At 46.7% G+C, this 15,132-nt stretch overlaps 1 protein-coding gene across 1 annotated transcript in view; it reads right to left on the bottom strand.

The window, feature by feature from the left end:
• LOC142198606 (uncharacterized) overlaps nucleotides 1-15,132 on the bottom strand; it is a 200,701-nt gene that overhangs the window by 149,930 nt on the left and 35,639 nt on the right. Inside the window, 1 exon segment of the mRNA XM_075269633.1 lies at nucleotides 14,460-14,583. Coding sequence (XP_075125734.1) covers nucleotides 14,460-14,583 — 124 coding nt within the window.

The following is a 15,132-nucleotide window of genomic DNA, read 5'->3' as shown; positions in this document are numbered from 1 at the left end:
AACCTCCAGATTCAGTGGAAGTGGATGGACAAGAAGAATTTGTCGTGGAAAAAATTCTGGACTCCCGTATATCCAGAAATCGACTACAATACCTTATCAAATGGCAAGGGTATGGTGTAGAAGAGAATTCATGGGAACCGGTATCTAACATTAATGCTCCTCGTTTGATTAGACGTTTCCATCAGCAGTACCCGACAAAACCAGGTCCTGTGGCGCCCAGAGGTCGCCGTTAGGAGGGGAGTGATGTCAGGATTTGAACCTGTGACCTGCTGTCTTGCTCAGTGTCTCCTTGCTACCTGAGCTATCAGGCTTGTGGAATCATGGCCTGTTGGACTTCTGTGTGGAGCCTACTGCTGAGGCTCATCAGCTGCTGCTAATGATTTGAACCCGCCCTGTATTTACCTTGATTGGACTGGCTATATATAGGTGACTCTGACACTTCCTGTTTGTGTTGGTATTGTGTTCTGTTTATTCCGGATACAGCCTGAACACCCAGGAGACCTCCTTGCGAGATCTTCTTCAGTTCCTTGGAACCTCACCTGCTGGCTGCAAGCTCACCGTAGCTTTACTACAGCTCCTGAAAGACTATAGACTTCTACCTGGTCTTTACTCATCTGCTCTTGGACTACTGCCTCAGACCCCTGTGGGCTATCCACCTGCTGTCTCCAGCCTCCTCTGCATTACCCGACGACTGGACTCCTGATCCTGTACCACTAGTACCGTGACAGGAGTCTTCCTTCGCACAGTTAGTTAAGAGACCGCGTCTAGACTCCTCCTCATCTGCCCTACCCGCTGTGGAATCTCTACAGATTATAGAGGAGGGTTCCTCGGAAGGGGATGCCTTGGAACCAACCAAGCCGGTTTTTCCAGTGGAGAAAATGGCGAAACTGCTGAAACTCGTTCGCGCAAGGGGTACCGAGGGGTCATCAGCAGACACCCAGGTGGGACCCCCTAAGTCCTTCCAGGTTGACACTGAGATGGCCGCAAGGATAGAAGCGGAATGGAGATTCCCGGAGCGTCCGTTTAATGCCTCCAGTCGCTTCAGGGCGCTTTTTCCTCTGGCGGAGGCTCAAAACAAGCTCTGGGGTCCTCCACCCAGGGTTGATATGGCAGTCTCAAGGCTGTCAAAGCGTACTGCCGTTCCGGCAGACGATGGCTCCAACTTGCAGGATGTCATGGACCGAAGGTCAGAGGCCTCCCTTAGGCGCGCATATGCTTCCTCTTCAACCCAGGTCTCGGTGGGCATAGCAGCCAGTGAGGTAGTGAGCAAGCTCCGTGAGGACATCTCTACACTGGAAAGAGACATCGACTCGGGTGTACACCGAGATGACCTTCTCATGGCCATGAAGGGGATCAATCTGATGGTAGACTATCTGACAGAGTCTACATTCTATCAAGTCAAGCTGGCGGCCAGGGCCATGGCTTTAACAACTGCCGCCAGGCGCCCGCTCTGGCTCAAACCTTGGAAAGTAGACAACGCGTCAAAATTTAATCTTTGCGCGTTGCCATTTGAACCAGGCAGATTGTTTGGTCAAGAACTTGACCGTATCATGGAGGGGGTGGCCGACTCAAAGGGTAAGAGTCTGCCGCAGCCTGCAGGAACCAGACAGTGCTCCTTTCGGGGGTATGGTTCATTTAGAGGAGCTGCCAGAGGCCAGTTCCGCAGGCGCCCCAGTGGACAACCGCGAGGTGGTGGTCGCGGAGCCACCCGTGGAGGAGAAAGACGAGCCGCGTTCTGACTATCTCAGTCCCCTCCCCCGCGGGATTCCCGCGGTTGGAGGCCGTCTCTCCTTTCACCTAACAGCCTGGCAGCTCTACATTTTATGATCAATGGGTTCTCCATCTCATACGAGACGGCTACAGGATAAATTTTCTTTCCCCTCCCCCGGACAAATTTACGAGAACCCTCCCTTTTCAGGGCACCAAGCAGCTTCATCTGCAAAGGTCTGTGCAGGAGTACGTGGACAAGGCTGCATTGGAACCAGTCCCAGTTCAAGAACAAGGACAGGGCGTTTATTCCCCGGTGTTTCTGGTACCAAAGTCAACCGGCGGCTGGCGCATGATTATAGATTTAAGATATCTAAATCAATTTATTCGCAAAGTGCGATTCTGGATGGAGACCATAAAGTCGGTTCTCCCCTTTTTGAAGCCAGGAGATCTATTCGTCACCTTAGATCTAAGGGACGCATACCTCCATATTCCCATCTTCCCTCCGCACAGAAAGTATTTGAGAATTGCGGTGTGTCTAAATGGGAAAGTGCAGCATTTCCAGTTTACGGCTCTCCCATTCGGCATCTCCTCGGCCCCCCACACCTTCACGAAGGTAGTGGTCTCCGGTCATAGCCGCCTTGCGCCTCCAAGGGATATTTATTGTCCCGTATCTGGACGACTGGCTCTTGAAAGCCCAGTCAAAGGAGGTTCTTGCCACACAGCTGGGGTCCACAGTGGCATTCATAAGCGAGCTGGGCTGGCTGATAAACTGGCAAAAGTCGGTGGTGGTTCCATCTACCCGGATTCAATTCCTGGGGTTCAACCTGGATTCTCTCAGTATGATGATCTGTCTGCCCCCTCCTCGGAAGGAGAAGATTGGCCGAGCAGTTCGACACCTGTCCCGAACCAGGAAGGTCACAATCAGGACAGCTATGAAGGTCCTAGGACTTATGTCTGCAGCCATCGAGGCAGTTCCCTGGGCACTCTGGCATATGCGCCCATTACAACACGAGATCCTGAGAGAATGGAACCACAAGCCCTCGGGGCTTCAGAAGCCACTCCAGTTATCCATCAGAACCCGTCGATCACTGAAATGGTGGTCTCAACTAAAGGACGGGAGATCCACGGTCCAGACCTCCTGGACCCTATTGACCACAGATGCATCCCTTTCTGGCTGGGGAGCGCATCTAGGGGAGACCCTGGTTCAAGGCACCTGGAGCCAGCAGGAGAAGACTCGCTCCTCCAACTGGCGAGAGCTTATGGCAGTGTTTCTAGCACTTCAGAGTCTAATGTACAGCAGACAATCTATCTGCTGTACATTACATCAACAAACAAGGAGGCACCAGGTCCCACTCCCTGATGCAGGTAACAGATCAAATATTCTCCTGGGCGGAGAAGAACGTGACCCATTTATCAGCAGTTCACATTAGAGGGCGGCTCAACATCCTCACGGATCGTCTAAGCAGAGGGCTGGTGACTTCAGCCGAATGGTCACTGAACCCAGGAATATTTCAACAGATAACCAGGATATGGGGTATCCCCGAGGTGGAGCTGATGGCCACCCAACACAATGCCAAGGTGGGACGCTTTTGCTCTCTCTACCGGGAGGACAATCCCTTGGCGATCGATGCCCTGTCGATACCCTGGAGGTTCAGACTGGTCTACATTTTTCCTCCAATCCCAATGATTCCCAGGGTGTTGGCAAAACTCAGGCAGGACCAGACCTCGGCAATTGTCATCATGCCGTTCTTGCCAAAGAGGGCATGGTTTACCCACCTAATGTTGATGAGTCGAGGGACTTACTGGAGGCTTCCACGTGTCCACAACCTGGTAACTTTGAACAGTCAGCTCTGCCAGGACCTAGACAGGTTCAACCTCACTGCCTGGAGGTTGACCGCGCCGTATGGAGAGGTAGAGGATTGTCCCAGGCGGTCCAGAGGACCCTGGCACACTCTAGAGCGGACTCCACCAATCGTAGCTATCAGAGAATAGCTAAGATATATAGAGAGTGGGGAGTCAGAAGACAGTGTGACATAACAACAGAAGAATCAGTCCTGGAATTCTTGCAGGACGGACTGGACAAGGGCTTGTCCCCTGCTACTTTGAAAGTACATGTTTCAGCACTGTTGGCTCTATTAGGCACTCAATTATCCCAGAATCCTCTGGTCAAGCAATTCCAAAGAGGGGCCTCTAGGCTCTGACCCCCGGTCCAGCTCCCAGCCCCTCAGTGGGACTTAGCTGCGGTCCTTGGAGGCTTATGTGCCCCACCATTCGAACCACTGATGGAAGTGGACTTCAAACATCTCTCACTAAAGGTTGCCTTTTCGCTAGCGATCACATCTGCTAAGCGGGTTGGGGAACTTCAAGCCTTAGCGGCTTCAGAACCCTACACAGTCTTTTTCCCGGACAGAGTCCAATTAAGATTTGTCCGGGGGTTTTTGCCTAAAGTTCCCACTACGAAAAATATAAACCAAACTATCACCTTGCCAACCTTTTTTCCTTCACCTTCCTCAGAGTGGGAGGAAAGAATGCATACCCTAGACCTTGTAAGGGCATTACGTATATATTTGGATAGAACGGAACCATTTCGCAGATCAGAGAATCTGCTTATTAATTTCTTTGGTCACAATAGAGGGAGCAAAGCATCCAAACCCACCCTTTCTAGGTGGATCAAGGAGACTATCTCAGGCTCCCTACAGGCTCAGGGGCTGCCTGCGCCGGATTTCCTACGCGCCCACGCAACCAGAGCAGTAGCAACCTCGTGGGCGGAGAGGCAGGCGCTTTCCGTGGACCAGATTTGCGCGGCCGCATCCTGGAGTTCACATTTAACGTTTGTAAAACATTATAGGTTGGATTGGCGCACCTCAGAAGCTATGTGTTATGTCAGTCCAGGTAGCTGCAACGGGGCTAAGGGATAGCAGTAGGGAATCTCGCCCTGCACTACTCCCACTAGCTATCCCGGTCCCTGCCTCACGGGTGTGGGTCGGCTGTACTCAGGCTAAGCCTGACCCAGACAGCTCCTCTCTCACTGATTCCGTAGGCCTAGAGGGAAGTGGGAGAAGGAATGCCCTATAAGACCTCTAGGGACTGGAGACTAAAGGGGGTCACCCCTAACGAACAAGTGAAGCTGCTACTGACAGGGACTGACAAGGGTGTGCGCTGACTAACAACACAAGCAGCACACAGGAAACATGTGGGAAAGGATTCCCCAAACCAAAATGGGAAGGAACCTTACACTAGGAAACAAACACAGGGAAACTGAGTAGAAATCAAAGGATAAGGCAATTCACTCACACAGTCAATTATACACTGAGGGAGGATTGGTGAACACAGAAGGGAAAACACACAAACCAACTCGTTCACCCAAACCTCCCAAAAATCAACCACGGAACTTCCTCTATCCCAGAACACCACCTACTCCTCCTGCTAAGGCCTAGCTCTGTAAAAGCGACACTCAGCACAGAACCATGGGAGGCATGGGTTTAAATACAGAGTAGAGACCACTCCTCCCAGGTGCAAATGGGAGGACAGACTAATCAACCAGGAGATAAAGCTGTCTACCAGCAGTGCGCACGTGCAAGTCAGAAGGTGTGCACCAATACTCACGACAGGACAACCCCGCAGCGCCAGGATGCCACCCCAGACACTGCGCAGCCAAAAACTCCCCAGGTAAGAAAAATAGAAAGTAAAGAACCTAAATACTCCTAACACTATGGCCTTTAGTCATTCAGTCCTGTCAGCTGTCTGTCAGGACCCCCCTTAGAGGGATGTTACTTGTTAAATTCCCATCTTGTGCTGCTGTTGGGCGTAGGGGGAATGCAGGATTATGAAGATAATCTGTTTTCCCTTAGCCCCAACAGCAGCACAAGGCTCCCTCCCTTAATTTCGTATGTATTCACAATTATTTATACCGGATTATATAGTACTTGGTGACTAACGCAGGAAGGGGGAGGCCTCCTGGACCTTTTATGGGAGGGGTAAAAAACCTGTTAGCCTATTAAAAGTTCCACCTAACAGTACACAGGGGCAGGAACACCCCCATCTTGTGCTGCTGTTGGGGCTAAGGGAAAACAGATTATCTTCATAATCCTGCATTATGCTCCATAATGGCCCCTGAACACAGTATTATCCCCCATAGTGGCCCCTGCACACAGTATTATGCCCCATAGTGGCCCCTGCACACAGTATTATGCTCCATAATGGCCCCTGCACACACTATTATGCCCCATAATGAACACCCATGAACAATTATTATACTCTGGGGACTTTTCAGATCCCAGAGGATCATAATTGGAGACCAGGGGGGATACAAACATAAAAAAAACCAAACACTGTCACTTACCTATTCCGGCTCCCCTGCAGTCCTTGGTGGTGTCAGCCATCTTTAATGATGTACAGATGTCACATGACCTGGGCAGCAGGGATGAGAGTTCATAGGAAAGCAGCCATAGCTGCTGCAGATAAGTGAATGGATTACAAGCAGCCATTAGCTGATGCTGAAGCTGCACATGGTGTCCTCCGGTATATACTTTCCCTATATATCGCGAGGACACCATGTACAGCTTCAGCACCTCCCTTTGACTGCGTTGGTTTTTGCAGGTGGAATCCACCTGAAGGAAGCTTTTTTTTCTGCTAGCGGAAAAATAAAGCGAGCGGAACCCGTAGAACTCTATGGGGAGGCATTTTTTCCACATGGATTATGACGCGGATTCAGCGTCAAAATCAGCGCCCAAAAACTCCACGTGAATGGACTTTAAGAATGTCTTCAGTGCGGCTCGACCCGCCAACCTCCTCCTTTTGGTGTCACTCTCTCCCAATATGTCGCGGCGAGAGCCTTGCCGGCTCTGTTACGTGATGATATAGCTCTTCTTGAGGCCCTGTTCTTGGATCAGGAATTAGAAGTAGGGATTTCGTCTCTCCCGGGGGGTAAGAGCCCCGGTCCTGATGGTTACACAGCTCGGTTTTACAAAGTTCTAAAAGCTGAGCTGCTTCCACCACTCTTGCGGGCCTTTAATTCTATCTCTTCCGAAGTAGCTTTTCCCCCTTCATTTCTCCAGGCGCACATTACAGTCCTTCCCAAGGAAGGCAAGGATCATACACTCTGTTCCAGCTACAGGCCGATTTCTCTCCTCAACATTGACGCTAAACTGTATGCCAACTGACTGAACCCGCACATTGAAGATCTTATCCATCCTGATCAGGTGGGCTTTGTCCCCTGCAGGGAGGCCCGTGACAATACCCTGAAGGCCTTCTCGGCTATCCATCATGCTCAGCGTTCTCGTACACCGATGTTGCTCCTTTCCTTGGACGCGGAGAAGGCCTTCGATAGGGTTGATTGGAAGTTTTTAGAGGCCACATTGCTTCAAATTGGCCTTGGTCCAGCTATGCTCACCCGCATCCGGGCTCTTTATGATTTTCCCATGGCGCGAGTTAGGGTCAATGGTTCACTCTCCTCTCCCTTCTCCATATATAATGGCACCCGTCAGGGTTGTCCCCTGTCCCCCCTGTTGTACGCCCTGGTCATGGAACACCTGTTGGTAGCGATCAGAAAGAATCCTGATATAAACGGTCTGAGAGTGGGCGACTTGCACTTAAAAGTTTCTGCGTTCGCAGATGACGTTCTCCTCTTTGTTACGCAACCCCTTACGTCCCTCCCTCTATCCTTAAGGAACTTGATACTTATAGTTTTTACAGCAATTATAAGATAAATCTGTCTAAAAGTTCTGCGCTTAATGTCTCCTTGCCTGCGACAGTCCTCAGCTCCCTACGTGCCTCCTTTCCCTTTCAATGGTCCCATAAATCCATTAGATGCTTAGGGGTACAGCTTCCCAGTTTGTTGGCGGACTCCTATGCATTGAACTTTCTCCCGCGTTTACGTACACTTCGATCTGATCTTGGTCGCTGGGACGCTAAGGGTCTCTCCTGGCTGGGGCCCATTAATCTTTTGAAAATGAACATTCTCCCTCGCTTACTATATCTTTTTCAGACGGTCCCCTGTATTCTCCCGGTGTCTTTTTTCACCATGGTCAGACAGGCTTTTTGTGAATTTATTTGGTCGTCTAAACCCCCTCGCATTGCACAGAGTACCCTGTCTTGGTCTAAGCGGAGGGGGGGTCTGGCGGTTCCTGACTGTTCTAAATATTTCCTCGCGGCAGTCGCCACGCGTATTCTTCACTGGCATCATGCCTCCCTCTCCAAACTCTGGGTCGCCCTGGAGGAGTCTTTGAGTCCAATTTCTCTCACGGCACTTCCCTGGCTCCACAAGAAATTCTGGGTTGACTGTAAACCCTATTTGCTTCCTTTTGTCGCTCGTCAAACTATGAGTGTATGTCGACTCTATGGTGACATGCGGAAACTTATCCGAAATGATGGATCCCTGACTCCGATCTCAGGCAACCCAGACTTTCCAGCGGCATTTGACTCCCCTTTCCTAGAACGTCCTCCTGTCCGTCCTCTCCTCCGATTTAAAGATGTTACATCTGCTGCTGCTCTCCTCCCCCGCTCGGACTTGTTATCCTGTGTATCCAGGCCAAACTCTGTGGCCGCGCATTGGCACTACTCCCAATTATCACATTTCTATTTGTCCTTGAGGCGCTTTCATGATGTACATAGACCTCTTCTGCCATTGGAGCGTCTTTGTCTCTCCGTCTCCCCACCGGGGCATGCGGTCTCCCTTCTATACGCTTTTCTGTTAGAGGATCTTGAAGATGGCCTGCCACCTTTTGTGGGAGGGTGGGAGAGGGAGTTGGGGGTGACTTTCCCACTGGAGGTTTGGTCATCGGCCTTTGATATGTGCCATAAATTTTCCATCTCCTGTAAGGCTCAGGAAACTAATTATAAGATTCTCTCTAGATGGTATAGGGTCCCGACTCTGCTCCATAACATCTATCCCTCCACGTCTGATCGGTGTTGGAGGTGTCTCTCCGATCGTGGCACGATGACCCATGTTTGGTGGGGTTGCTCCCTCCTTCGTCCTTTTTGGTCTGGGGTGCGGCAGGTTATCTCACAGGTCACTGGAATCGTACTAGAGGATGATCCGGCTCCTCTGCTTCTTTCCCTTTTCTCCCGTAAGTTCAAGAAACCTATCCGCAAACTTCTGGGGTTTATGTTAGTAGCGGCGAGGTCTGTTATCCCGAGGTTATGGAAATCCCGGACTCCCCCCACACTTCTTTCCTGGCTTAAGGAACTCCTTCATCTCCGTATGATGGACGAAATTCTGGCCCAGCTTCGTCCCAATGACAAACTTCACCACCAGACTTGGCTTTTGTGGAACATGTTCTATTACTCTTCGGATTTCCGCGCCCTCTTCCCCTCTGTGATGTCCATTTTGTCTTACCTTTTAATATCTTCACCTGTTTTTCTTTCTATAGCTTCCCAACAGTTTCTAGCTATGTTCTCATGTTGCTGTTCACAGCTTCTATTATGTACTTCTTTTGAAAGTTCTTATTGCTCTTTTACAATTGTTATGTTTCCTTGACTCAAATTGCTACGTTTTAACTCTGCTGCGTCAGAGACTGCCATCCCCCGTTTTCCCTTCCCCGACCCCTTTTCTCCTTTTTTCATTCCCATTGTTCCCCAAGGTTTTCCCGTCTTTCCCCCCTCCTCCCCCCCCCTTTTTTTTTGTACACCTTATTGAAAAACCTTAATAAACTTTAATGTTAAAAAAAAAAGAATGCCTTCAGTGTACAATGATTTCCCACATTCTGGAAATTTAAATCGCTTCTCTCCTGTGTGAATTCTCTCATGAACAACAAGCTTTGCTTTCACACTAAAACACTTCCCACATTCTGCACATAGAAACGGCTTCTCTCCTGTGTGAGTTCTCTTATGAACAATAAGCTTTGATTTCTGTATAAAACATTTCCCACATTCTGAACACGGAAATGGTTTTGTTGTGGTTGTAATCGACTATATCTTGGATCAATCAGTCAGTCCAAATTAATGAACATGTTTAAATTGCTAATAATGACACAGACACTGAATTTCCGTATCAAATCAGCCATGCTTAGCCCCCTCAGGTTAGCTCTGCACTGCTCAAGTTTATTGAAAAGCTCACACACTTATCCAACAAAGAAAGGAGGGGTTAATGCATCCTTTGGCATTCTTGAGTGTTGTCCATCTCTCATTGGCTTCAGACCTCTGACATCCAGCTGGGCACCGCCTCCTCTGACGTAAAGAATTCCACCACGAGGCATGGCAAACAGGAAATAAGCTCCATCTTGGATTCAAAGTCCTTTGTCTCAAACTGTCAGCACTCAGTAGGAAGGGAAAAAATAGTATTTGCAACATATAACATACAATATAAATAGAGTTGAGCGAGTACTGTTCGGATCAACCGATCCGAACAGCACGCACGCATTGAAATGAATGGAAGCACCTGGTGCTTCCGGTTTGACGGCAGCAGGACGCTTAACCCGCCGCGTGCCGGCTGCGTGCATTGATTTCAATGCGTGCGTGCTGTTTGGATCGGCTGATCCGAACAGTACTCGCTCAACTCTAAATATAGAGTATTTGAGGAACAGGGGTCCGCGCTCACTGGTAAAACTTAAATAACAGCCAGGAAAAATGAATAAAGTAGTAAATGGTGGATTTATTGAAGATAAAAGGCACGACGCGTTTCGGACCGCTACTGGTCCTTTCTCAAGTGCAGATTCTGTTAAAAAACATACATACAAAAAATAATAAAATATAGTTGTAAAAAGTACATTTGGTTAAAAAGTGAAAAGTTGAGCCGCACAGGCCCAAGAGAGACCCTTTACAAGCATTGCTTGCAGCTACAGAGAAAATGATGATAGTAAAAAATGTACAAATGCACATAAATCCTGAGGTTATGAACTGAGGTTATGTGAAAACAAAATGTGTTAGTTTAATGAAGTGAGATTTGAATTGTATCTTACAACACACTACTGACTGAGGTGCTATTTTCTAGCAGTGACATTGACATCTACTGCTTTATTTATTTTTATTGGTATTTGGTTGCCACACGTATTTGCATTTGTATTTGTATTTACTCTTTAAAGGGGTAATAACCATTCTCCCTTTAAGGTATATAGTAAAAGAAAAATTGAAGTACAGGATTTATGTGCATTTGTACATTTTTTACTATCATCATTTTCTCTGTAGCTGCAAGCAATGCTTGTAAAGGGTCTCTCTTGGGCCTGTGCGGCTCAACTTTTCACTTTTTAACCAAATGTACTTTTTACAACTATATTTTATTATTTTTTGTATGTATGTTTTTTAACAGAATCTGCACTTGAGAAAGGACCAGTAGCGGTCCGAAATGCGTCGTGCCTTTTATCTTCAATAAATCCACCATTTACTACTTTATTCATTTTTCCTGGCTGTTATTTAAGTTTTACCAGTGAGCGCGGACCCCTGTTCCTCAAATACTCCATTTCTTCTCCGGTTTCCCGGTGTTTCTGTCGGTTCCGCTGCCACTCTCACCTGGACCCTTCACTTCATATGTGATAACAAAGACTTATTTCTCAGGTGAGAGGTTACTGGTATTTGGTATTTCAATTTTAAACTATCAATAATACTACACTCAGAGCGCTCGGCGTCTCTCCCCCTTTTGTTTTCAACTCTAAATATAAAGTATAAGAATATTGATTCATGTTCTCAGACTTGACAATTTCTCCTAGGTGTGAATTTTCTGATGATCTTTAAGGCTGCTTTTAGTAATAAAACATTTCCCACATTTGGAACATGCAAATGGCTTCTCTCCCGTGTGAATTCTCTCGTGTGTAACAAGATTGATTTTTTTCGAAAAACTTTTCCTACATTCCAGACATGTGAATGGTTTCTCTCCTGTGTGACTTCTCTCATGATGCTTGAGTTTGTCTTTAGTGTTGAAAAATTTTCCACATTCTGAACAATTAAATGGCTTCTCTCCTGTGTGAATTGTTTCATGTCTAACAAGATTGATTTTTTTCGAAAAACATTTCCCACATTCTGGACATGTGAATGGCTTCTCTCCTGTATGACTTCTCTCATGATGCTTGAGTTTGTCTTTCGCGGTGAAATATTTTCCACATTCTGAACAATTAAATGGCTTCTCTCCTGTGTGAATTCTCTCATGTCTAACAAGATTGTTTTTATTCGAAAAACTTTTCCTACATTCCAGACATGTGAATGGTTTCTCTCCTGTGTGACTTCTCTCATGATGCTTGAGTTTGTCTTTAGTGGTGAAAAATTTCCCACATTCTGAACAATTAAATGGCTTCTCTCCTGTGTGAATTCTCTCATGTATAACAAGATTGATTTTTTTCGAAAAACATTTCCCACATTCTGGACATGTGAATGGCTTCTCTCCTGTATGACTTCTCTCATGATGCTTAAGTTTCTCTTTCGTGATGAAATATTTTCCACATTCTGAACAATTAAATGGCTTCTCTCCTGTATGACTTCTCTCATGATGCTTGAGTTTGCCTTTCGTGGTGAAATATTTTCCACATTCTGAACAATTAAATGGCTTCTCTCCTGTGTGAATTCTCTCATGTATAACAAGATTGTATGTTTTTGTAAAAGATTTCCCACATTCTGAACACGTTAGTGGTTTCTCCCCTTTGTGAATTATCTGATGATTGTTAAGTACGTCTTTAGTAATAAAAGATTGCCCACATTTGGAAAGTTGAAACACCTTCTCTTGTGTGTGACTTCTTTGATGGGTAACAAGATGAAATTTACTAGTGAAAGATTTCTCACATTCTGAACATGAATATGGCTTCTCTCCTGTGTGGATTCTCTCATGTTTAACGAGATTGGATTTTTTTGTAAAACATTTCCCACATTCTAAGCACGTGAATGGTTTCTCCCCTGTGTGAATTCTCTCATGATGCTTGAGTATGTCTTTCATAATAAAACATTTCTCATATTCTGAACATTGACATGGCTTCTCTCCAGTGTGAGTTCTCTCATGTACAACACATTGTGATTTTGTCATAAAACATTTCCCACATTCCGAACAGGAGTTTTGCTTTTTCCTTGAATGAATTATTTTGTGTATAGAAAGATCTGAGGTTTTTGTAAACTCTTCTCCACATTCACCACATTGAAATCCTTCACCCTCTTTGTGACCTGTACTTGTGGCAACAATCTGAGGTTGGTCAGGAGAAGGTTCTTTGCGATTTTGGGGATTATAGGATGCTGGAGGAAAATTAAGGGTAAGGAAGTTTTCTCCTGAAGAGTCCTCCATGATTTCTTCATTTTCTACTTTATAATTTACTGTTAATATCCAATTTTCCTCAATGTTCTTACTGGGATTTTCTGTTAGGAATAAAAATGGATTACAGAATTTTATGTTAGACAAATTTAGCGTAATTAAGATGGCCCCATATGCATTTTTTGAACATATCTAAGTAAGGGTTTGGGGTATCTCCTATTCCTATTAAAGAAGACCTTTCATGTCCTCCTGCACATGCGGTATTATTATACTGCTAGAAAGCCAACAGTATGCTGAATTCAGTCAGTTTTCCCGTTATGTGCCACCGAGCTGGAGATATCGATGCTGTTAGTTTCGGCATCGATATCTGCCACCGTCAGGAGGGCATTGCTGACAGTCTAGCTGCACTGTGAGAAACGCCACCAGTGCCAGCCTGTGCTCATAATACTGTGCAACAAGTTATATATGGATTTCTTCTTACCTTGTGATGTAAGCGGCTGGTAGTTTTCCATCATGGCCTCCTTGTACAGATCCTTGTGTCCTTCTAAATACTCCCACTCCTCCATGGAGAAATAGACAGTGACATCCTGACACCTTACAGGAACCTGACAACACAATGATACGGTCATCCCCCAGACCCCTCCATGGTGTTACTGTACAACGTCCCAGCATTCCCAGCAGCGCTCACCTCTCCAGTCAGCAGCTCAGTGATCTTGTTGGTCCGTTCTAGGATCTTCTGCTCCTGTATCAGTGAGTGCGGGGGAGGGTCTGTGATGGGGCTGTGGCTCTTGCTCCGTCCTCCTGACTCATGGATATGGCTGCTGGGAGTCACACACTCACCCGATGTCTTCTTCACTATTGTGTAATCCTGTGTATGGTGAGAGACACTTACCACCTACCACTTGCTGGAATCACGTTATTGTTACGCTCTGGCCTATGAAGCGCTGCTAGCTTTTTCCCTATGGTCGTTATCACGAGAGACTTCTGGAACATTATAGAAATATAGAAAGTTTACCTCTCCGGTCAGCAGGTCGATGATCTCCAAGGTGAAGTTTAATATTCTTTGGGTAATCTCATTCCAGTCCTTGTCCATCCCTGGAAGGTCATTCAGGATATCAGTGTCAGAAAACTGGATCCAATAGAGACTTCTAAAACTACTGACACCATTATAAGAACTTCTAAGTCATAGAGGACAACTCACACAGGATATGTGAGAAATGGGTTATAAGTGAGAGCCCCACCTCTAGAACCCATAACTATGTGGAGAATGTGATCGGGCCCTGCTGCCACCTACAGGCTGATTCTGAACAGAGAGGTGGCCATGAATGTGCACGTTACTTCTATATGACTAAGGTGTATGGAATAGCAGTGGAGGTGACAATGTAGTCCTGACTCATGATAAACTGACACATGGCTGATAATGGGGATGTATCAGTGCACTTTACCACCTGCATTAGACCTGGTACACACCATATAACCAGTGTTTTATACTGACAGTTTATTGCCATTAGTATAAGTGCTTCAACATGGCCACCAGTACCAACCTGTGCCCATAGTAATATACAACAAGTTATATATCTCTTCTTACCTTGTGATGTAAGCGGCTGGTAGTTTTCCATCATGACCTCCTTGTACAGATCCTTGTGTCCTTCTAAATACTCCCACTCCTCCATGGAGAAATAGACAGTGACATCCTGACACCTTATAGGAACCTGACAACACAATGATACGGTCATCCCCCGACCCCTCCATGGTGTTACTGTATAACGTCCCAGCATTCCCAGCAGCGCTCACCTCTCCAGTCAGCAGCTCAGTGATCTTGTTGGTCCGTTCTAGGATCTTCTGCTCCTGTATCGGTGAGTGTGGGGGAGGGTCTGTGATGGGGCTGTGGCTCCTGCTCCGTCCTCCTGACTCATGGACATGGCTGCTGGGAGTCACACAGTCACCAGATATCTTCTTCACCGCTGTGTATTCCTGTGTATGGAGAGAAGTACAGTTGGGGAGTTGGAGCCAGTTCTGGGTGGAGTCGGAGCTTCAGAATAATATGATTAATTATTTGTAACTGTATTATACAATTAGTGATATTATATAACGAATTAGAACTTTTTTTTTGCATATTTGATTTCATGAGAATTCAGTAACTGGCTTTGTTCGTGAATTAGAGAAGCTTTGGCTGTTTGACCTTGGCCTTTTATGAAGGAGTCAGATCTGGTGGTTTGGCCTCCATCGACTCCACAGCATATTCCCAGGCCACACTCCGC

This window comes from Leptodactylus fuscus, chromosome 3, assembly GCF_031893055.1.
Source record: "Leptodactylus fuscus isolate aLepFus1 chromosome 3, aLepFus1.hap2, whole genome shotgun sequence".
Classification (NCBI taxonomy): domain Eukaryota; kingdom Metazoa; phylum Chordata; class Amphibia; order Anura; family Leptodactylidae; genus Leptodactylus; species Leptodactylus fuscus.
Note: the sequence above shows the minus strand (reverse complement) of the source record. Positions and strands in the feature narration are given on the sequence as shown.